General features: G+C 35.4%; 1 protein-coding gene across 1 annotated transcript; it reads right to left on the bottom strand.

Annotated features, from left to right (window-relative positions):
* Window positions 1-663: 663 nt before the first annotated feature.
* On the bottom strand, window positions 664-21,367 carry GC2 (golgin Putative 2). The gene is made up of 10 exons (XM_086453517.1): window positions 21,172-21,367; window positions 19,976-20,983; window positions 13,090-13,200; window positions 12,859-12,918; window positions 11,838-11,895; window positions 5,534-5,586; window positions 4,176-4,268; window positions 3,194-3,319; window positions 1,318-1,365; window positions 664-1,239 (listed from the first exon to the last, which is right to left on the bottom strand). Exons 1-10 carry the CDS (start codon window positions 21,223-21,225, stop codon window positions 865-867), a joined length of 1,986 nt encoding a protein of 661 aa, XP_086309643.1. The 5' UTR covers window positions 21,226-21,367; the 3' UTR covers window positions 664-864.
* Between the last annotated feature and the right edge of the window lie 4,356 nt (window positions 21,368-25,723).

The following is a 25,723-nucleotide window of genomic DNA, read 5'->3' as shown; positions in this document are numbered from 1 at the left end:
TGAGAGGACACATCTTGGAAGCTAAGAAAGGTTCTTCTAGTTTTGCCAAAACTAAAAGATGAACCTGCCCCACTTCTCATTGAGGATGTTAACAGCCACTAAAGAGTCAGATTGCACCTGTATCCATCGACAATCGGAAGCAGCAGCCAAAAGGAGCCCCTCTAGAATACCTTGGAGCTCATAATGCATGGAAAAGATGTTCACTAGCTTCTCAGGTGTTTCACTTGTTAATTATTATATTTATAAATCTAGCAAGCTTTGGCTCCCTTGCACAGAAACCAGGCTCTTATGAACTACTTTCTTCATTGTCTCCTAAGCAAAAACAAAACAAAACAAAATCATAAGAGACTCGGGAATAGAGGCCAAAGCGAAGCCCCATGTTAGATTAACTTTTCCTGATGCCCCTCTGGTAAGATTTTTGCAATAATGCTAAGCTGTTTTTTTTTTAAATTAATTAATTATTTATAACTATTTATGGACTGGCAGACTACCAAAAACCACAAAGAGAACAAGGCCGAAGTTGCCAAGGAAGGCCTCAAATTGTTATTCAAAAGTCTGATGTAGTAGTAACTCATTTAATCCATAACCAGAAGACTGATTCCTTCCATTATATTATGGCATCAGGTTTAATTTCATTCTCTGTCCGTAATTAACATAACCATGTTACACGCCACTAAACTCAGGATTAATATGTTTAAAACCTCTATATATACACTTTCAGTGTGTGATGCAGTTCAAGAATCACAAATTATAATGGACGATAATGGCATGCCTCATGTAAAAGCTTAAGATAAAAACGAATAAATACAAACAGCAACCAATCCATTTTTATTTTTATTTTCTATCAGCGTAGCCAATTATGTATCAGGAGCCTGAAGTCTTATTGATGCTCTCCAAAGAGATAACGGCACCAGATTTGATGTCAGATACTTGAGAATGTGATCGGAGAATATATAAGACCCAGCAATGAAGGCACACAAGGTAAACTATTGATGAAATTTTAGCTGAGGAATTCCTCCTTATAAATGCAGCACCCGCAGAAAATATAGCATCCAATTGCTGAACCAATGATCCAAAGTGCCGACGACTCCCAGATTCGATTCTTTCCACAAAGAGAGGCCTCGGCTTTGAATTAGGCATTTCCCAAGTCCCAACTTCTAAATCATCCCTCGATGATGGGCCTGCTAAATCTGGCAAATGCAGTCTAGACTTGTGTTCATCAAGCAACCTCGACACCGTCTGCACAAAATAACCAAAAAATGTTGAAACCCTTAGTAGTAGTAGTAGTAGTGGTCGTAGCTATCAACTCCTCCATACCTCTATTCTGAACAGTATCATTGCCTTCTCGGACGAGAGATCCTCAACCTGATTGACAATTGGAATTTCAGATCATTACAGCCTTTCTAGTATTTTAACCAAATATTCTGATTTATAAACTCTGTATGAGTATGGAATGAGGATAGGGAACGTTGGAAGTGAAATACCAATGCAGTAAATGGATAGAATATTATTATTTCGATTTCATGCCAGTAATGTCAGGACTGTATCCAGTGTATCTGGTTCCTATACGGGGCCAGGCTATTTGCACCCACTTAAAACACATTTTTGGGTGGAGTCCATAGAGGTGAGTAGGTACACTGGGCATAAATGGTGGGTGGAAATAGTATGGTCCTTCCTGCAAGTGATCCATGAAAATTAGCAGAAAGCTTGGTTGTAGATCAGCAACTACCAAGGGCTAGAAATAGTAAGGGAGTTTTTGTAACAGTTTAGATACCGAGTCCGGTATCAAATTCGCATACTTCAGCTATATGCCTTTGACATGGACATGTATCCTGGTCACACAGTTATTAGTTATATACAATTGATCCCTAACAAATGAGACAGGTTGACACATACATAGAGTTTGACCCAAAAAGTTAAGAGATGTATTTTATTTTATTTTTAAAAAAATCATGCAAGATTCAAAGTATTAAATTTCGATTTTGGTGTCTATTTTGATCAGTCTGGAAATGGAATATTTCAATATTGAGAAAATTTTCATGTGGGAAATGATGAAATTGACGTTAAAATATACTAATTGAGTCATCAAAACACGATAAACAATCAAGGAGTGTGGAAATTGAGATCAATAACATTATGTTCTAGATACGCACAATTATTTGAGAGCACCATGGTGAAAAATACAGTTCTCTACATGGAAATGAAAATGTCACATAAACTACATACAATGTAAAACACTTGCTTAAATGAAAATTTTAGAAGTGTAAATTAATGTGCTGTTGTTCTATATTTTTCATTTTTTGAATTATCAATCTAACTAATTAACACATGGATAATTGTCTGCATGCTTATATGAACGTACTAATATATCAAATTAAGATAATGTAGATATCTGATTAATCATAATTCATTTTTCTAATGAGTTCCATGTGCAATTTTTTATTAGTAAACATTCTTATTATGAGTAATTTACAAGTCATTTCTATAAACAATTCACAAATTTTAATATATTACAAGTTTTTATCAATATTTTTTTACTATATTTTTCAAAATAGATTACTTTGGTCGAACTTTACTATTCACCGAAATATTTCTATCAAAATCTTGTATTTTTATACCTAAAATTTGATTATTTCGGTCAAAATTCACTATTCATTTCAATATTTAGTAAGGGAGTTTTTTATAACACAGGTTACACATCCCTTGCAGGATAAAGACTGATCCCTACGGTTGCACGCTAAAAATATGTCAAAATTTAATACTATGGCAAGAATATAACATGGAATGATGCATTCATTATCTGGCAGACATGGAAAAGATGTTCACTAGTTTTTCAGGTATTCCACTTATTAATTATTATATATAAATAGCTAATATTGCATCAATGAACCCTATTTTTCAGGGTTTTCCAAAGCTGGCACTCCGTATCTATGCAACATAGCTTGTTCTTTCAAAAGCTTAAAAATACAATACTGCTCAAAGTTTCTTGGTGAAGATATATTCCACCAAAAATTGGATTTTAGGATTAGAATATAGATAATGAAAATAAACCATAATGTTCAATAATTCATAACAGTAGAGAATGAAAATGCATTACAATGTTCAATAATCCATAGCATGAGAGACAAAACAACTTTTTAGCATCCATATTTCTAGAATTTAACCCATTCAAGAAGATAATTCTGCAACAAACCTGGGATTGTTTTTGAATCAAATGGTCAGTCAGCTGTGCAAGCCTTCTCTTGAGTTCAATTTCTACTTCAGTTGGATTTTCTCTCTCTTTCCGTGTTATCTCAATGTTCTCTTCTAGCTTCTTTGCCTGTATAGTGCATGCAAAATTTAGTTTTAGTAGTAACAGGTTTAAAAACTTCATTTTTAAGAGGCAATAACCATTACTAAACAAAATATACATTGTTATAACAAATTACAAACAAATCAAGTGGTCATCCATAGCAAAAAAACAAGAATATACAAAAGATGTTTAATTTTCAGGATTGAGAAGTTTGATTTTCCAAAAATTTGACATAATTTGATGAAATAATGCAATTTAAAACTTCTTATGAAAGAACTTTACAGAAGGCACTGGTCTTCTTCACTCACACAATATTGTTGGATCAGGCTTTTGCCCATTTTGGAAAGATATTTCTCATCAAGAATTTCAGTGTTGATTTTGATGAAAATTTTGCAAAGCAGAAATGTCTGTACCTTTCAATGTCTGCATTTGGGGAATGGGAAATGTTTCAGGAATTTAATAGAAATTATGGAAATTTAATGCCTACTTTTACATGTAAACATCACAAGGGAAAAAAAAGTTCACTCTAGCACCATTGTGGCCTAAGGACTAGTGAAGTAGAGTCAATCTCTTGTTACAAGTCTTGAAGATTTTCCCACCACAAATGAGTCTTGGACTTCAAGTAAGGTGTTGGATCAATGGCGAATAGTGAAGATGACTTTCCAAATTATTAACTTTACAGATAATGTCGATATTTGTAGAGTCATATTCTTCTAAGATCCCAAAAAGGTGCTTCAAGGCCTTCCTGGTGCATCAAATGCTTTTTCCCCAGTTTTTCGTTTAAAAAAAAAAGAAAAAAAAAATTCCCCTTTCATTAATATAAATACAACTAACACACACTTTAGGAAACATGTAAAATTATTTTAGGCATTAAAGAGCATACCTTCTCTTGACACTGTCTAATTTTATCACATGTTAAAGAGTACTCTGCCTCAAGTATCTCTCGTTCAAATTCAGCACCCTTCGAAGCTTCTAACTACAAAAATGTTGATGGAAAAGAAAGGATTATTTGACAAGCAGGTCAGGAGCAAAGTGTAGATTAATTTCCAACAGAAAGCTTGATACATGTATAGGGAGAATTTCATTCCTTCCCTTAAACTCTACCTATAATTACAATTCATCCCCTTAATTATGTCGAGTTAAACCCCACCAAAGTATGTCTAATTACACCCCCACCAAAGAATCAAAGTTGTCATTTCAAGGACTCGGAAGCCAACCAGTAAAACCAGTTGCCAAAACTTGAAGGGGAGGAGTCCTGAGCAGCCACCATATTGTGCCATGTGGAGGATTACGTTGCTAATCAATCATCCAATTTATAGGGGCCGTGCTCTTTTCCACACCCCAAACAATCCTTCCACGAATTGTATTTTTTTCCCTTTGAACGAGTCTTTAATATTTTAATTTTTGAATCAAAATCTACAATTTTTTGCCACAATGCAGAGGCCTATACGAACTTGTGGTCCAGAACTATACTCTGGACAGGCATCCGGAGTACACCCTCCCTATTTAAAGATCTTTTATTATGAACTTTTTTGCCCAACAATCTGCCAAACCATGGCTCATGCACAGACATCAGGGACAAACCGGCTGATGAATTTCACAGATCGAAACAAGGTGACATTTTGCATAAAAAAAACTCCCAGGGAGGACCGTAGGAGCAATAATTAGCGGGTTCCACCAGTCCCACCACCTCTGCATAATTCACATGTGAAAATTTTCATGATGGAAAGAGGTGATAAACTAAGGGAAAGTCGATTGAGATGGTTTGGTCATGTACAAGAAAGACTGATTACAATCTCAGTTAGAAGGAACATGCAAGTTGATGTAACAAAAGACATGGTTTAGATAAAAATTTCATGATGGAAATGATATACCACATGAACTAGTTGTGGATTTATGGATGGTCACCCATGTAATTTTCCTATTTTAATTTAGCATAAGCAAGCAGTTTGACAGATTGCATTACCTGGTTTAAGGGGCAAAATTTTCATCAATACAACTATTCGATTAACAATCTCTTCAGATCAGCAACAGGACATTTTTCCTTTGGTAGGACAATGGAGCGTAACTAGGCATATTATAGGGGAGAAATTGTAAATTACTGATGTAGTTCAGGTAAGAGTAAAGTTCACCCATTAGTAGAACATTCTGAAGGAACCACTGAATTGTGTCTGAGAAACAAGATTTTCCAGAAACCAGAGTACTACACCAAATCATTACAAGCAGATGAGGATGACTCACTTTGTTTAAGGATGATCCACCCTGATGAATCGTGGACATTCTCTTTCTCAGTTCTACAGTGGAAAAAAAAAGTCAGAAATAATAAATTGAAGACCAAACTAATAAATTATCTCAGATTTATTATCTCGGTGCCCTTAAAAAGTCATTTTATAACTATCCAACACAACATCAATAATTAACGAAGTTTATTAGTATCTTCAGAATATTCATAAACTTGACAGCATTGATTTCTGCAGCATGTTTTCCCTTCTATTAATAAAAATATCTTTGTTACTGATTTTAAAAAAAAAAAAAAAAAACGGGTGAAATGGAACACATTAACATCACATGGAAAGATGGATAGTATTAATCAATATGAACAGATAAAGTCGGCCATTTTTCAAGCTATAAAGTGAGCTCTGAAAGTTCTTTACTGAACCTAATGGGTAAGGAATCCCAAAAATTTCCTATATTTTGGAACTTTGCAAGATGATACAGATTCCTAGCTGTCAGAAGTTGTGTTATTATTATTATTTTTTTGATAAGTTAAAATTTATTTAAAAAAGGGCATGAGGTGGCCCCGGAGTACAAACTTATCAAATGGGATGGAATGCCCCTTAGGCTTCCTCTAAATTACAAACCATGTCCCACCTAGCTACGAAATCTTTGAAGAAAATTCCTTTGAGCACTCTATACAATATACTCTAGAAAAAAAAAAAAAGACCCAAAATAAACAACAAAATGCTAGGAATCGTGAGCTCCTTCCCCTCAAATATGCATCTATTTCTCTCTATCTAAATATCCCAACAAGTGGCAAAAGGAGTGAGATTCCATTTCGATGCTCTAAAGGGGTTGCCCCACGATCCCCATGTCTCCAAAAGCTCCTAGATAGACCTTCGAAAACTGCCCACAATCCCGAAAGTACCGAAAAAATATGCCCATACCTCATTAGCAAGATGACAATGAAGTAACAAGTGATTCACCGTTTCCCCATTCCTTAGGCATAATAAGCATCCGTTCTAGGTATGAAAATCCTAGAGGATAAGGGGATGATACCATTTTTGTGAATAGGTGTAAGAGATCTATCAGCAAAGAGAACCTCCCTATGAGTAGTGGGAAAAGTAAAAGTACAATGGGTAGGCTCACCGGTCATGTGATCAGAGGCACCAGAATTAATAACCCATGTTAGAGGAGCATAACCAGACTGAGTGACATGAAAAGCAGAGGATGTACGTGGAGACATATTAACTGAGGCCACAGTCGAAGATGAGTGAGTGAGCATGAATCTGATCCCAGACAATAGTGGCAATCTGAGTCTGTAGGTGTTGCAAGTCAATAATGCCAAGTGAAGGAGGAATGAATGATGACTCCACTGTAGCGGCACAAGGAATAGACTGTCCCAAAAATGGAGTGGAAAGAAATTGTAGTATTAGATGAAGATAGAGCCAAAAGCAGCAGGCCTTCTCATGGACAGTCTTCCCACAATGATTGCAAGTAAGGCCACTCCCTTTACCACGGCAACGACTGCCACGGTCACGATTCTCAGATCTTGGGGTACGAGAGTTGAAAAAATTCGAGTTGATAGCCAAGGCTATCTGATCTATAGCTGGAGTAGAAAGAATGTCAGAGACCTAAGTTTGAGAAGGAACAATACGACAACGACACTCATCACTATCAATGATCGTAAATATCTCAAATAAAGAAGGTAAATGAGTGGTATTGAGAATCTGTGTCCAAAGTGCCTCAAACTCAAGACGTAGACCCATAAGAAACTGGTAGGTCCGATGTCAAGCAATCCTATTAACCACATACCCTGCTGCCTCTACAAACAACTCAGCCATAGACTCATAATGAGAAAATTCCTCCCAACGTGACTGAAGAAATACAGAGTAATCAACTACACTTTGAGTCCCTTGGGTAGTTTGCGCAATGTCTCGATAAAGCTCATAAATCTTTGAATCATTCCTGGCATATGCATATGTTTGAGTAAGTGTTAACTATAAAGATGAGACGATCTCATGGTACATGAACATGGTATAGATGCGTTGCTCCATAGAGTTAAATAGCCACCCCAAGGATACTGCAATTGTCGATCTCCCATAATTCAAATTTGGGATCAGTAAGGGGTGGTTTAGTAACAGTGCCAAAGAGCCATCCAAATTTCCCTCTACTGCCCAAATAAAGTCGCACAGATCGAGACTATGACTGAAAGTTCCAACTATCGAGAAGAGCAATGATAATACGTTGGGTTGAAGAATTAGACCCAAGAATGGTGGCGGAAGTCGTAATTGCTTGCTCCAAAGTCATTGTTTTAGATTTAAAGGTAGGTCTAAAGGAGAAACTCGCAATATCAGAATCACAAAACTTCACGAGCACCCTAGGTGCTGTTGCAAGCCTCCAAAGGCTGTGCAGTTGCTGCCACAGTCCTCAAAAAACAATATTACTGCTATCGCAGATCTCCAAGAGCACCCAGGTGCTGTGGCAAGTCTTCCTAGACACTATTACTACTATCGCAAATCTCCAAGGGCACCCCAGGTGCTGTTGCAAGCCTCCAAAGGCCCCCACAAGCGTTGTTGGACCTTGCTACTACTGTCGCAAGCCTTCCTAGGCTGTGCAATTGCTGCCGCAGGCCTCCAAAGGCACCCACAAGCGCTGTTGGACCTCGTTGCTGCTGTCGCAAGCCTTCTTAGGCTGTGCAATTGTTGTGGCCTCCAAAGGCACCCACAGTCGCTGCTAGACCTCGTTGCTACTGTCACAGGCCTTTAAAGGCACCCATGGAGCTGCTGGATCCTGCTGCTGCTGCTATCGCAAGCCTCCACAGGCTGTGCTTCTGTTGTCGCGGGTTTCCAAAGGCAGCCTAATTGTTATTCCAAGATTTTATAATCCCTGTAGTTGCTGCTGCAACTTTCCAAAGGCCAAAAACGATGGAAAATCTTGGAGAGAAACCCTAACAAAGGGCAAAAAACATTGAGAAAGCCTATCAAAGGTAGAAACCCTATCATAGGGTAAGAGACAACGTAGAAAAACTATCACAACATGTGATCAAATCCTATCACAACATGCAATAAAGAGAATAAGAAACGAAAAGAAACTAAATGCCCCCAAAGAGGAAAAGATCTAACAGAGCTGCCCTAGGTTAGGTATTAAAGTCTAGGGAATCAAGAGGAGAAGAAAACGAGGAAGAAGGGGTGAAAATCAAAGAGGGGAACCAAGGAGGGGGGACGAAAATCCTAGGCTCTGATACCAAGAAGAATTAAGAAAAGTGATTGTCAAGTCTCTTTCTAAGAGCTTGGCAAATATTTATATTAATAAAGAGTCAATGGACATAAGTGCCCATACACATAAGAAATAGAAAGATAAAAGTTATTACTCAAAACAACTAGGACTGAAATAACTAGATTATTTCCAATAGTTAGAACGGTAGACTTCATGCTGAGTAAATCCCGTTACTCACCCTACCACTCACCATTTCAGATTATGAAGAGTCGTACAAAAAGGTCCCCGAGGCTGAGTATGTTGATGAGCAGCCGTCTCCATCACTTTGAGTATTTCATAAATTTTAGTGGTTGATTAGTTTGAGAAATTATACCAAGGCACCATGTGCCGATTTATATTCAGTATCGTTACGTAGTAATGTCTTTTGTTTCAGTAAGACTTATTCTTATGAGATTGGAGATTGTGGATTATAATTAGAATTATTGTTAGCTTTCGCAAACTCTTATTTATTTATTTTAGTTATTATTCCGTTGTGTTACAACTGTTAAGCATGAATTGTTATTTATTATTATATGTTATCATGGGATGGGTTAGATTATCATGCCTTGAGATCAAATACAGGAATCCTTGGGATTTGTATTGGATTTTTGGGGTGTGACAACGTGGTATAAGAGCTCAATATTAAGTCCGTATGGGACATATGTAGCTCTATTATAAAGATCTAGCTAATATCACGTCCAGAACTCAACATTAAGTCTATATAGGACATTGGTAGCTCCATTATAAAGATCTAGCTGATACCCCAACGTGGTATCAAAGTTCAACATTAGGTCCTTATGGGACATAAGTAGCTCTGTTATAAATATTTAGTTGTTAGTGCCCTCCAATTACATCCATTTGTCAAACCATCCATCCATCCATCAATCATATCTCACATGGTCATAGGAACGTGAGATATCCATCCATCTATTTATTTATCATGCATAATGTGGCATAGCCACTACATAAAACTAGAGGTAATGTCCCATTAATTAGTTGAGAACATAAATTCTCTCTATCCATCCATCAATCTATCGATATATCATCTACCATTCTAAGTATCTATCAAAGTACATTCTTTTTCAAATTATTTGTGATCCTAAGATATCTACCAATTCCATATGACGGTCTTGGTTGAGTAAAAAGACTTGGAAAACGCGATAAAACAGAAAATGGTTAATGTTGTGAATATTTGACTAAGTGTCAAAAATGTGATTTTTCAAAGTTCTTCGAACGGAAAATAAAATTTTGGAAAGTCTTAATTACGAGATTTAACATCATATAATTTTTGAAGCTTAATTTAAGGAAAAGTCAAAGAAATCAAAGATTGAAAATCTGACAAATACGTTTTGTTCATGAACTAAAAAATTAGATTTTGATTATTTGAGTTTGAATTTTTAAACTATTTTTATTGTTTTCAAATGGGGGTATTCCCTTATTTTTATTAAATAACTAAAGTAAATAATATTTACTTAAATGTTTTTAACGAAAATAAGGTGCTGAAAATACTATGTTGGTGAGGTAAAAAACAAGGTTGAAACAATGCTGAAAAATTGATTATGTTGACTACAAAAGCCATTTCTTTCGATGTCGCCAACAGAGGGCATTTTGGCAGTGGCAAGGTCAATGCCACCTACAAAGACGAACCAACATCGATATTTTTCTTCCAAAACTTCTTCAATTTTACCGCAAATTCATCCAAATCTTTTCTAAAGCTTTTTAAACGCAATATAATCATAAATATTATGGAAACTACTTTGTTTCTATCTTTTAAAACAAGATCCACGAATTTTAATCATCTAATAATGCATGTTCTTTGAAGGAATGAACCTAAATTGAAATTAAAAACAAGATCATAGATCAAAAGTGAATTTCTACAAAAAATTGTATAACTAGAAGGTAGAAGGGAAGAGGTCCTACATGCTTGCATCTTCTACGAAGGATCGACTCCAAACGATTATTTTTGTTCGATCTCGAAAGTTCCTCTTCGACCAAAACACGTTTTTTCTTGGATCAATGTGACGAAACGAAACTTTTCTTCTCTTTTGTCAAGCCTTAAATCCCACTCTACGATTTTCGAATCGAAGCTTCTAGATCTAGGGAGGCTAGGGTTTTAGTCCGGAGAAGAGATTAAATTCTATAAATTTTCTCTAACTTTAATATTTATCATGACCTAGGGATGTAAAGGTCATTTTTGAATTTGATTGATTTTATTTAAAAAGTCTACGTCTCGGGCTTTGATTTTTACAAACTTATAATCCATTTTGGGTTATTTTTTGATACAAACCTAATGGTGTGATCAGATTTTCCAAATTCTAGCTCCAACAATCATTTCCCTTTTGTGGTATAAACTTAACACGAAATTCGAGGATTTGGCAACTTTTTCATTTAACCTCTGATTAAGGCGTGTGCTTGTAGGGTAAATTATGTTTTTCAACCATTTGGAATTTATTAATGTCAGATTTCCTCAAAAGTTTGTAAATCAAGATCCATACTTTTAAACCGTAGTATAAACTCAAAATTTACAAAGTCATAACTTCAAAATTTCCCTCAAGATACGAGTTGAATTTTCAGGTCCTCAACAAAGTTATGAAAACCTAAGTTCAAGCACCACTTTTTCAATGATGTGCGACATATGGAGATTTTTACCATGATGACCGAGTGCTCATGCAAGAAGGTGACGGCACATGATGTCTAGGAACTAGAGGAACATAATGACAAACATGCTCTACTAGATAGAGTTGGGTGATAATACCATGGTGACAATTTAGTTCATTTGATGAATTGGTGGGTAGAACGGGGTAATTACTACATGGGGTGAAGAAAATTGCCAAATGAATGACAAGAGGTCCTTTGCGGAGACAAGCTGATGGAAGGTGATACCTTATGATTTCTAGCAATAGACGGGTTGTTGGGCATGCAGCATTTGTGGATGGATAGTATGAGGGTCACATATTTTAGTAATAGAGATTAGAAGGAACTCAAGTAAAATATCGTAACACAAAAAATAGTTGACAGTTCTCTAACATATCCACATTTTTGGAGATCAAAAATTAAAGTGCTAACATACCTTTATGGGCTGCTTCTTTCAGCTCAATTTGTTGTCTGAGTTCTGCTACCCGATTACCCTTTTAGTCCATGAAGAAAGATGAGAAAACAGAAAACCCATAAGGTCAGAAGGAATAGCATATGGCCAGTGAATGAAGACCACCCTTACTGTTATCTGTTGGATATAAGGGAGTAGTCCTACAAAAGGCAGTTTAACAAAGAACAATCTCATTTGATTCAATTGAAGCAATAGACTAAGGGTGTGTTTGAAAACAGAAGGTTCTGTGCGAGAGTCCACAACTCGCTCTCTTGCTCAAAATTTAATGTTTGGAAACCCATGAGAGGTCGGAACTATCCAGAACAAGGCAACTCCCCTATCTCTTCTTCTTCTTCTTCTTGAAAGCAGGGTTTTTTTCTGGTCTTCAAAACCCTAACCTTGATCTTCTGCCCAAAAGCAAACAAACATACAAACACAAATCTTCTAAATCCTAACCCTAGGTTATAGATACTTGAACTGAATGCAAGCAATTGACCTGGAACCCCAACCCTAGAACTTTTCTTTGTTCTCTCAATGATGGAGTCGAAGATCTTTGAAACTCCAGTTTGAATCGTCGAAGGCAACCAAACACTGAAGTTAAAATTAACCTCCACCTTCAATTTTCGGGTGTTGAACTTCAGAGAGTTGAACTCCTGGAAGGCCAACTCTCACCCTTAACTAGACGTTTTCAAACACACCCTAAATTCTATTACCTAGTTGGAGATATCCCTAGTGAAAGTGGAAAAAAATAAGCAGATACATTGTAAAAGAGGGAAAACATAAGCAGATAAATATAGATAAAAAGAACGGAAAATAGAAAGAGAAAGGTCCAGCAGAAGTGAAAACAATAGAATGTGGTTGTACTATCTTCTACTAAAGCATCTTTTAAGTATCAGGAAAGAAATGATTGAGACCAAGTGTATATTTTACTCTCCAGTCAAATTAGAATAAGAAAGATTGTGATATAGGCAAAGGAAAAAATTTGAATAAGAAAATCTCGCTATACCTCTATTTCCAGATTCCATTGTGTGGTCGCAAGGGATCTCGCAAGATCAGCATTTGCAGTCTGCAACACCTTTATCATTAGTGAGGACAAAAGTGATTCTAATATCTATTCAGTAGCTCAAGAAACTACAAACACTTATAGCCTTGAAAAACAATACCAAGCAAATTTACAGTGATGAATGACAAGCTAACTATAAAGTAAAACACAAATAACTGGACATGGTAGAAAGACCTCAAGTTTAGCCAATCGAACAAGTGCTTCCATCCTAGTGTTATTATGTTTCAGCTTCTCCAACTCAGCAGCTTCCATTGTTTCCATCATGCTCATCTGCAAGTCTGAAGCCTGATGCCAGAGAGGGCATAAAATTGAGTACACACACAGATGCATCAGATTAGGAGTTGCACAATAAAAATCTTGGCGAATTACATAAATAAATATAACCCACTAGGACACACAAATATGAAAGAAATTTGGGATTGGGGAAACTGTAAAGGGTTGGATCCTTTCCTTTCTGTCTTTTTTATTTTTTTTGTCCAGTTTATGCATGGAAGACAAATATCATCATATAAAACAAAAGTGAAACAAGTGATTGTTTTAGTTATATCAGTCCATGCGGAAATTGCTTCTCCATTTTCTGTATTTGATGCTTCTTTTCCATGATATTGAACAATTTTCAACCAACAAATTTAAAGGCTTGCATCAATGTCTCGTACAAGGTGTTTTGCTCCCTCATGTTACCGGTATGATACACTCACATGTCAAAACTTATCAGAAAATTAATTAAATTCACTAAGTTCTAAATATTAAAGATGTTATAAAGGGTAATACTTCTTTTATAAGTAATGTACTATTTAAAATCAAAATTAAAAGCAAGGAATAGTAGTCTTTGGCTGTATATAAGTGATGTTTCTTAAGAGTCTTGTTAAGAGATGTTGTCAACATAGAAGAAAATGTCACTTGGGAAGGATTTTTCTTCTCACCCGTTAGGACTAATTCAATGGAACGCACTGCAAATGCCTTCAGAAATAAATACAACAAAATTCATGTACTTAAAAAGGATTGAACAAAATAAAAGCAGCAATAACTAGTGGGGGAGGTACAAGATTCTAGTGTGAACAAGAGTAGGAGAGAGGTTCAGAAACGAGTTGCACCTAAGGTAAAAGCATTGGTTGATGTAGCAAGTGGCCAGTTTGAGTTCTATGACAAGTCAACAAGTTTTTGTTGACTAAGTAATATAAAAGGAGGATCCTTTGAACTAGATTAGAAGTTAGAAGGTTTTTCTTTAGTTTCTGATGTAGGACATCTACAATTTAGTTAGTCTTAAGCAGTCTCCTAATTCTAGTAGGATTTGTTTCTATTTTCTAGTTTTAGTAAGATTTATATTTTCTAGTTATAGTAGGATTTATATTTCATAGTTATTTTAGGAGTATAATTCCTTATTAGTTTCTACTTTGTTTTAAAATTCGTTTTTATTATTTAGGCTATTATTAGAAGCACTTAGAAGTGTCTAAATTGAGTTACAATAGGTTTAGAAAGTTAGTATCATATTATAGATAGATTAGAAAGTTACTTTTTAGTGTTTTAGAAGATTTCTAAGTTGTGATGGAGTTATCTATATAAAGAGCTCCAAAAGCGAAATTCAATGAATTCCAAACATATCAATTCAATTATCTTTTCTCCCTTAATTACTTTTTAGCTTCATTCTTTATTTTCTTTCAAGTTATTGCTTGTTTATCAATTGATTCTATTGATTCAAATTGATTTTGTGTGTTTTACTGAACACAATATCTTAATTCCTATCAAATTTATTGATTCACACGCTTCCGCTACGTTAGTTTCATAGGAATTTGGCTTAGTAATTGAGTCAAGTAACCCTAGTTGGTTGTTTGAGGCACCCAAATAGGATTTTGAGTTCAAGATCTGTCTTAAATTTTTTCTATGTCTAGGAACAGTAATTTGGGTTTTAAATATGAAGTAAATAATTCTTATGTGATTTTTAGTGCTTATTATTCTTCAATTTTCATGCATTTTTTGTATGCTTTGGTATATCCTTAAGCCATTTGTTCATTTTGCTTCCCATCTTATATTTCTTGATTAATTTGATCAGTTTTTCCTCTAGAGAAGTTGGTATAATAGAAGCTCTGAAACTTAAATCACTAGCATTGTTGTCATACTATAAAGCATTTTAACGTAATTCACGGTAAATCAACTTTCACTGTATTCCCAAAAACATTGCATGTACTCCTAATAGAAAAAAGGTTGGCAACCATTATCAAATTGGAAGCAAAGCTCATTGGATTCATTGCTAGTCAATAGAGGCGGAGCCAGGATTTTCTTGTAGAGGGGGCAAACTATAGTTGACCAATAAGAATGAAAAGCTTGAAGATAAGTGATTTTGAGGAGAAATTGAAGAGTTTTTGTTAGAGGTTGAAAGAAAGGGCATTTAAGTCATTTCTCATTTTTTTAACTCACTTTATTATTTGTTGGAGTTTGTGGAATGAGATATATGGTCATGTTTTTTGAGGGAGTAAGAATTATGTCTTTGATGTTATAATCATGGTTTAAAATATCGTAATGTTTCATATGAAACATTTCGTCTTTTCGAAGTAGCGAGACAATACAGTCCAGAATTCAGAACAAACGATGTTTCGTTGATTTCTAAGGGAAAATCAGAGAATGAGAAAAAAAATAAAGGGGAAAAGAAAATGGGGGAGAAAAAGAAGAAAATGGAAAGAGAGAGAGAGAGAGAGAAGAGACCTGTGTGGTTGCGATTTAACCGGATTTCCATCTATGTTCGAGGTGAGAAAAAGAGAGAGAAAGACCTGGGTGGTTGCAATGTCGCCGGATTTCTACCGACGTTCGACGTAAGGTTTTCTTCTTCCTCAGCCATTGTCTTCTTCGATTTTTTTTTCAATAATCAACGAAGTTGATTTTTTCCCTGACCTTAGTTTTCTCTTAAAGACATGATTATTTATTTAAGCCCCCCATATTTTGGTAAATATTTTGATACCCTAGTTTGAAACTGAGAACATGCCCCTTGACCACAGTCTTCTAAAAACTTTTAAAAAATCCTATTTTAAAGAGTTGTTTCTTTTGGAATGTTTCAGGTTTGTATCGGTATCGTTTCAACTTTTCAAAAATCAAAATGAGATTTTAAATCATGGTTATAATAGTCATTTGATGTAATGTCCCCAGGAACTAGGTAACAATATTGTTCGCTTTGGGTTTCCCTCACAACTCTAAAACACGTTGTTACAAGGTAAAGGAGTTGGACAAACTATACCATAGAATCTCGAACTTTCCATGGTTGATGTGGGGACAAACTTCACGCCCCTCTTTACTACTACACCCCACAACCACGGGCCCAGCTACACGTGCCCAATCAACCACGCATCAAGTCAGTAGAGCACTCGCAAGAGTGTGACAATACTCCCCACCTAACAGGAGAGTTGTCATCGGCTTTGATACCATTTGTAACATCCTCAACCTTAAATAGGTAACAATAATGTCGACTTTGGGTTTTCCTCACGTCTTTAAAACACGTTGTTACAAGGTAAGGGAGTTGGATGATAAGTGTCGGAATATTGATAATTATCCTATTATTCTTTCAGCACTTATAAGCCTATTTTTGTTAATAACCCAGAAAATTCACGTAAAATCATGCATTGAGCCACGATCACTCTATCACACACTAAGTGCACTAGAAAATGGCATAATTACATGTATTATACGCATTTGCGAGACATGACTAATAGGGGGTTATTCTGAATTTTCAGAGATTTGATGGTCCCAAATCCACAAAACAACTTAAAGATTGACAAAAACAAGTTTTTCTAAACTCCTGGTCTGCCACATCATGCAATTTTGCTCATAACATTGAACTCACTTATCAGATTAAGGCAAGACTGAATGCATTGGAAAGCTGACTCAAAGGAGAACAAAGTTGCATCTCACAAGTAAGAGCCAATTTGGACTTTTTATGGGTCAAAACCGAGGGACAAGTCAGAGACTACTAATCTGCCCCATTTCACCTTTTGGGCCATAGAATTTGATTCGGATCTTGGATCGGGGCAAGGCCAGATGCGTTGGAAAGCTAACTCCGAGGAGAACAAAGTAGTATTTCGCAACTAAGATCCAATTTGGACTTTTGAAGGGTCAAAATGCACTGCCAAGGAAACCCTAAGGTTTTGGAGACATCTCTTATTTTCTTTTCTTCTAAACCCTAACCTCCATTAAAGTTTCTTCCCATTTATTTTCTAGCCTTGTTTTCTGCATTAATTTTCTGTAATCAAAGGAGGAAAAAGGAGTGGTGCAAACATTGATTCAAAGTTTCATCAATAAATCAGGAGGATTACTTATACTATTGTTTTTTAAATTCCTATTATTGTTTGTGTCACGATGATCATTGGCTAACACTCCCTCCGTAGAGAGGTAGAGGATGCCAAAAGCAATTTTTATAATTATAATCTTTGTTCTTTTAAACCTATGTTTAATCGTTAAAGAAAGGTCTCTCTTCACTAAACCTCGATTTTATATTTTTATATTTGAATCCCGTTACGGATTATGCTTGCTTCGTGATAAATCATTATTGGAGAAAATCCATTATGGTTTATGCTCGATTTAGATAAACACCGTGATCGAGATTCGAAACTTTTGAGTGAAGGAGACTTTTTTACTCTGGAATCATATTTAGTGCTTTATAGTCAAATATTCTGATCCAAGAATGTTTGTTTGTTCTTGGATTGTGTTGCAAAGAGAACAAGTTATAGTTATAATGGTTTCTTCCGTGGATCCTATTTTCTATGCTATTACTTTGATTAGTACAACCTTTTTTTAGTTTATTTTTGTTCATAGATCATTAAAATCTCTTCAAAACAACATCATCTTCCACGATTCAAAATCCTAAAACAAAGATCCAGTTTTTAATCCCCCGGTCCCTTTGGGTTTGACCTCTACTCACGTAAGGAACTTAACTATAATTTTTTGGAGTTTTAACTAATAAAAATACAGCGAACACTGGACTACCTATAGTTCATAATCTCAAACGTTCCCTAGTCAATCTGGGACAAACTTCACCCCTCCCTGTTATTCCACCCCACAACCACGATGGCAGCCACACATGTCCGATCGACCATGGGTCCAATCAGTAGCGCACTGGCGAGGGTGTGATAGCACTCCCCACCTAACAAGAGAGTCATCCTACAAAGCAGATTTACAGTGGGGGCCCTTGCCCCCACAAGAATTTTCGAAGTCTAAGGATTTATGAGTTATTGCGATAGATAACGGCAGATAAAAAATCCACCACTATTGCCCACACAAAATATTTTCTACTCAGTTGCCCCCACACAAAAATTTCCACTCTTAGTGGCTCCCACATGGGAAAAATCCCAGTTCCACCCTGAGTCCTGGGCTCTGATACCATTTGTAAGTCCCCACCCTTAATCAGGTAAAAACATTGTCTACTTCCCCTCATGACTTTAAAATGCATTGTTACACGATAAAGGAGTTGGACTGCCTATAACCCAGAATCTCTAACACCTCTTGGTTGATGTGGGACTAACTTCACTTCTTCCCAGTTATTTCACCCCTCAACCACGAACCCAACCACACGTGCCACACACATTCCAGATCGACCGCGAGTCCAGCCAGTAACGCACTGGTAAGGGGGTGTAATATATAGGCTTGCCGACACTTATCTCAATGCCTATGATCGAGTTAAAATGCGTCGAAGAAAGAAATCAACAACATTGACTAAGTCAACTCGATCCAATCTTTGATTGATCCTCAAGACCTAGTCCAACTTCTCTTAGGACTCTTTCTTTTATTGAGTTTCTATTCTTAAAGTTGTTTAAGTAATCCTAGTTAATTCTATTTCAACTTTAGGAAGTTTCTAATTTTTTTAATATTTCTATTCTTTTCTAAAATTCGTTTTTATTCTTTAGGTTATAATTAGAAGTCCTTTTAGGTGTCAAAATTGAGTTCTAATAGGACAAGAAGGTTAGTAATATATTATAGATAGATTAGGAAATTACTTTTCAGTATTGTAGAAGGTTTCTAAGTTATTATGAGGGAGTTATCTATATAAGGAGCTCCAATAAACAAATTCAACCGTTAGTTTTTTTTTTTTTTTAAATTGATTAATAAAAGGAAAAAAAAAAAACTTATCTTTCCTTTCTTAGTTATTTTAAGTATAAGAACCCGATATTGGTTCTTAATTTTAATGTCTGCGATTGATTTCCATCAATCTCAAACCTAGATTGAAGTTTTTACTCTGTTTTGCTCGACATAGAGATTCTTCATTACTCCTAATTCTTGAGATTTCACCCTAGAACCAGATTTTTAACATAAACTCTAGGTTTGTGACATCAGTGTGACATTTTAGGTTTTAGTTTATTTTAGTGCAATTAGTATCCTACTTTAAAGGTAAATATATTGTCGTAAGCATCTTCTCTTTGATTCTTGAGCTGCTAGTGAGTTACAAACAGAGTTTGAAAGATCAAATCTTTGATTCTCATCAACCTCCCACATTGTTCACATTTAGATTTTTGATTGAATAAATTTTATTTAGGGTTCATAAGCCTCATATCAATTTCAGAAGGATTGTTGATATGTACAAGTGTTGAAGCATACAAGACTACAAGGCTGTTGGATGAAAAATAATTATAAGAAGTTATGGGCAAGTTTGCATACTGCATAATCATCACTTCTACCCGAAATTGAAGGGGTGTGGAAGATAATTTGTAGAAGTACTGTAAACTTTTAGTCATTATCTATGTTGAGTAGTTTTGGTATGTTTTGGGTTTAGTCCCACATTACTTACAAGTAACTCAAATACTTAATGACTCTACATAAAGGAGATTAGGTCTTTGTGTTATACATCCTATTCAATATAACTATTTTCTTAACATGTAACTTCAAATTGGCTTATAAAAAATAAAAATAAAAACTTCAAATTGAGAAGAAACACATGATTATTCTTTTTTCATGGAAGATTATATTATTAGAAACACATTTTTAGATTTCATAGTGTTGTACATCTAGAATAAACAAATCATAATGCCTACTAAGAAACGGAACAAAAAGCTACACAAAAACAACATTAAGCATAAAGAATGACCTCTTGTGCTTGTTGCTTTGCACGTTCTTCAAGTATTTTCTCTAAACTTTGCTTCTCTCCCTCCAACCTAGCAACAATATTCTCACGTTCCTTTATTGCCTCAACTGCTTTAGCAGCTGCTTTCTCAGCAATAATCTGTTCTCTTCTCCTTGCCCTTTCTGCCTTCCTCTCTCGCTCGTTTTCAGAGTCCGATCCTGATGTTGAATCAGTCTCTGATACAGACGTCCCATCACTTGACGAAGACAAACCTCCACGCAATTCACGAGGAACATTGTTTCCAGCGTCTGTGTCAGACTTATCCATCCTAAATCCATTATAATCACCATCCATCTGTTTCGTTACTTCGGCTATTCCATCAACCTTACTGGATACCATTGTTGATTCCATTTCAAGTGTACGAGTGTCATTCCTTGATTCCACTTTCCCGACCTTTTCAGTTTCTACAACAAACAAACCGCCATTACGTGATTCAAAACCAGACTTTATCTCCACAGAATCACCTATACCAGAGTCCTCTCCATCTCTATGTTTACTGTTTGCTGCACCACCATTAATTACATTTTCTGAAGCAATGCTCAATCTCGGCGAAGACTTAGAAATGCTACCATGACTCCTCTGATTCTTTTTCAACTCCAATGGTTTCCTCAAATCCTTCCGTGGTCCACGAATGGCAGAAATTCCATTTGTGTGATTCGGCCCAGGAGGAGGAGTCTGCTTAGGGCTACCGAGAAGTTCAGTCCAATCACTGTCTGTAAGAGTTGGGAGCGGGGACGATGTTGTAGGGTTGTTCAAAGGTGGTTTCGGAGGTGTTCCAATTTCCGTACTTCGATCATTCACTGAATCCTTCCTTGATTGACCGTACGGATCATGGATTTCTGGTGGTGTTCGCTTCTTGAGCTGATCCTTAAGAGGAACAACCGATTCTATAATTTTCGGTGATTGTTGGTTTAAGTCCTCGGATCGAGGTTTCTCGTTCTTCCCAAGTGATTCAGCCGCTTGTTGATCGATCTGAATCAGCAAGAAAAGAAACTCAATTTCGCAAAAAATTGGACAAAATCTTTGAAACCAAAAACACAATAGTTTGCATTTTCTGAAACAATGAAACCCTAATGAAACTGATTTCAACTGAAATGGTTTTTAAAAGATCGAAACCCTAGAAAATGAAGAAATGGAGATAGATCAGAAGAAATTCTTGCCTGTTGGAGAAAAGTTTCTGCAACTTTGAGCTTCGAAGAGATCCATCCCGCCATGATCGTCGAGATTGTTCAAATGTTTCAGAGTTTTGAGTTAGTTGTCACACATGGCGCATTTTAGAGGAATGTATGCTACACTGCGCACTTAATTGGCTGAAGAGCAGAGAGAGAGAGAGAGGGTGGGGGTTTGTTGAAGAGGAAATAAAAGATTAGAACCGTAAGACCAGCGACGTTGGATAATCTCTGTCTAACGAACAGTTCCATAAGAAATCTCTTCCCATCCCAGCCGTTCGTTTACGATAAACCAATTCGTATTGAAGGATCCAAGGAATTTCTTAAACTAACAAATTTCTAAACAAAAAAAAAATTATTGTGAAGTTATCATACTTTAATAAGGATCCCAATAAGATAATTGAAGCTCAGATATTCATTGTAGCTGATTGTTTCAACTTCGATCGTTTTCTGAAACACATTTGGATCAAATCAACAATGGCACTAATTGTCTCGCAAAGGAATCTTGTTAGTTAATTTTAATTATTATTCTTTTTCTATTAATTATATTTTGAATTTTGTTTTTCAATCTTTTTAGTTGATTGGCCCGTCTTAATCTTTATTATTTATTTTTTTTTAAGTTACTGTGAGCAAAGTAGAGGTGTTGTATTAGTTATTAATAAGATTTGAGTAGTTCTATATTCATCAATTAACTTTGAGAATAATTCATTGCTATGAAAGAATTTGGTTTGTGTTATACCAAGATTGATAGGGATAGAAACAATTTGTTTACAAGAAGCAATGAACAGTGAACCATTAAGGTTAAGTATAAGATAAGTGAATCAATAAACTGATTGAACATCAATCAACCAACCACCAGGTGGGTGGCCGAGTGGTAGCACTTCTGGGTCAAGGGGTGTGCTCCCCCTGTGGTCTCAAGTTCGATTCCCACCGGCTACTAATATCAATGACCACGGACCGCAGGATTAAAATCCTGTTTCGTAAGCCTTGTTCAGGGAGGAGGGAAGAGTTGGTGCACGTAAGCTGGACCAGATACCCTTCTAATATAAAAAAAAAAAAAAAAACATCAATCAACCCACATACATAAAGTACTAAAATTAGATACTTAAAACTCAATGGTTCACTTTATTTTTTTTCTTTAGTGGTTGTATTATATTATAGTTATTTGATGAACAAGACTGATCAACTAGCTTTTTACATATCCCATTGTAATAGTTTTAATGATTCATTCTTCTTGATGAACAAGACTTTTTTAATGTCTTATAACTATGATTTTTAGTGTGTAAGGTAGGAGGTAAGTTTCTCTTTTATAGAATTATTATTATTTATTTGTAAATATAATTAATCATCTTTATTTTTTTTAAAGCACACTCGTAAGGCTTATGCTTTGGCATTTAGAAACAACACTAGTTCTAATTACTTCTTAGTTGGTGAATATAGGAATCGACCACCTTTCGAGAAAGACAGAAGTGCCAAGGAGCTTTAGTCGTTATCAACAAGGAGAAAGCTATGACATGATCTAATAATATTCTTCTTATTCGCTATATTTTCTAAAGATTGAGATTATGATGTTTGCAGCTTGAGATTGATTAGAGAAACAATTGCAATAAAAGAATATCATTATATACAAATGTATGGATCACATATCATTGTAACGTCTACAATTGTTCGTAGAAAGTTAGTTCAATGAAAACCAATTAGTGATGACATAATTCTAATCACAATCTGATTGTATGGCTTGTGTTCCTTGGAGTTTATGTTTCTTTGTTCAAATCTAACTTTTGTCCTAATCTATTGGAGCCATACTTTTAAGTGAAACGCTTTCTTTACTAACATATTAAGATCTTAAGGGGGCATTTTGCTCAAATGGATTACCACATCAAAAATCCAACACCACAACCCTCTAGCTTTCATCGAAAAACTCATATATTTATTTTTAAAATCAATTCCAAGGTTTTGAAAATGGATGGCTATTGAACTTCTACCTAACTTCAAACTTAATTAAATTTCAATGATGAAAAATAACTATTTTGGAATTTTTTTTCCTATCAAAGTTCATGTTTTATCCTCTACAATCCTGAAGTATTCGATCAGTTTTTTCAAAGTTCAAAAAAAACTAATTCAATTTCTTCTTTTATTGTTCTTTGTTTTGTAAATGCAGAGTAGTCCCTTTAATGACAGATATGTTGCTTTTTGAATTCTTCCAAGAGAATGGAAGAAAGAAAAAGTAAAGAGTGATATGGAAATCTTTGAGATCAATCTTAACATGAGATCGACAGAGAATGATGAGATTTTATCAGACTTAAGCATGTTTTTGCTACAAGAACAAGAAAAGAGTCTACTATTAAAAAATATATCCATTTAAAAAACATAATAAAAATCCTTACCTTTCTACTTGGATTAGGTATTTGGGTTTGGAAAAAAAATCCCAATGACAATGAAGGGACAGAAAAATCTAATAAGTGCTAAGAATATACAACCAGTTCAACCAACATCTAACCCAATCTCAGTTAACTCAAATTATCAAATTTTCTAATCCATTCAACCTTTGGGGAATGAAATAATAAAAACTCAATTTCATTGTGGATTAAAAATATCCCAAAGTATTGTAGGATTCTCCTTTGCCAACACAATTTCTTGGGAAATACATTCAACTTTGATTACATAATGCTCCCTTAGTTCAACTCTAGTTGTCTTCCTTCTTTAAAGCTCCCAATGGGCAAATTCCTTAAGTATTGAGAGACGTCTACCTTCTCTCCAACAAAGTCTTCCACTTATACTTGTAACAAACCTGTTCATTGGCCTTGGAAACAGTAGAATTGTTGTTGCCTCTTACTCATTCTTGTTTGTTGTCGATTCATGAGTTTTACTAAACATATCAGTAGCAAATGGCACAAAATGAACATAGTTAGACTTGCTCCCATTAAAGATTAAAACACTCTTCAAACATTATAAAAGTTTGGCTCAAATTATAATCTCAACATTACAAAACATTATAACAGTAGTTCATACAATGTTAGGTTGTTTACAATTATAATTAGGCTTATATAAAATCTAAACTCAAAAAGTAAGAATCTAGAAAAAAAAAAGAAGAAGAAGAAGAGGAAAACTTCTATTGGCACTCCAACTTTCACTTATTTTCAATCATTCACTTATTATCTTTATTTTTAATTAGGGTGTAACAAATAAAAGTTGGGGTGCTAATACCAGTTCTTTTTATCTTTGTCTATTCTGAGGTGTATCCGTAGAAGTGCTTGTTTCCAAAAATGAATAAATTCAGGATGATACTAAGAATATAGTTGTAGCTAGAGCTATCTTAATAAATAACCCACTCTACTTCTAGAGGATCTACAAATTCCTCCTATTAATAGTCAAGTTTTTTAAGGCCTGCCTCTTGGAAGCGGGCATGTAAGTAGAGATGCTAAACTTGAAATCAAACTCCTCTATTCTCTAGTGTTCTCTAAGCAACAATTACACTATATCAAATAGCTCATGAGCGGCAAAGAATCATGTCCTAACTCTAAGTGATGGATTTGTTTGAGGCTTCAGTTGGACCCACACCATTCCCTGTCAGAGAACCATTCCTCAGTACCGAGCTTGGCCAATCTCAATTCTAGGAGTGTCTTGTGCAATTAACATCAGCCTTATGTATGATACTTTCACTATATCACATTAGTGCAAACCTCGGGTCAGTAGTGCTGAATGAGGCCTCCCCAAGATGCTTGCAATCACACCTTAAGCATACCTTGTTCCTTCCATAATTAAATACCTACATCTGACAAAAGATAAATTGTAAAACATGACCATCAAACATCCCAGATGAAAACATGTAATATATGTTGGGATTAAGAACTACATTAAACAATCCTACTGAGGACATTCCTACTCTCCACCAATAAGTTGTCTCTTTGGTTGCGCTTCATTGCATCCAGGCATTTCATCTTCCTCAAAAGTTCATGAAATTGTACAAGGGTGGAGTTAGGATTTTCTTGTAGCGTGGGCAAACTATAGTTAATGGTACAATTGAAGAGCTTGAAGATGAATAGTTTTGGGAGAAATTTTGAGATTTTTGGTTGGAAGTTGAAAAGGATATTTGGGTTGTTTTCAATTAGTCAATGAAAGAAGGCCCACTCAAGGGGCAATGTTGTCTTCAAAAAATTGAGGGGATAAAATTGGAGGGAGGTGAGGGGGTGGGGTAAATGGGGAAGGAAGTGAGGGAGTGCGGGCAGATGGGGTATGTAATTAATTGAAAATATAGGGTCTCTCAAAGTTTTATGGGGGACAATTACCCCCACTGTCTCCTAAACAAATAGAACGTTTGCAATGAGTCTATTTAACACCTCCAAAAAATGAGATTAATTTATCACAAATCCTAAATGTTGCCATAATATATTTGAAAGGTTTGAGAAAGAACATTCAACAAAACTTTATTTCAACTATTTTAAATCGAATACATCAATCTCATTATGTCATTCCAAACTATTCATATCTTGAACCAATAAATCACGATAAATTAGAAAGGATTTGTTCTCGAGTTACTAAA

This window comes from Akebia trifoliata, chromosome 9 (genome assembly GCF_017979445.1).
Source record: "Akebia trifoliata isolate Shusen 1 chromosome 9, ASM1797944v1, whole genome shotgun sequence".
In the NCBI taxonomy this organism is placed as follows: Eukaryota; Viridiplantae; Streptophyta; class Magnoliopsida; order Ranunculales; family Lardizabalaceae; genus Akebia; species Akebia trifoliata.
This window is presented reverse-complemented; position numbering and strand designations above follow the sequence as displayed.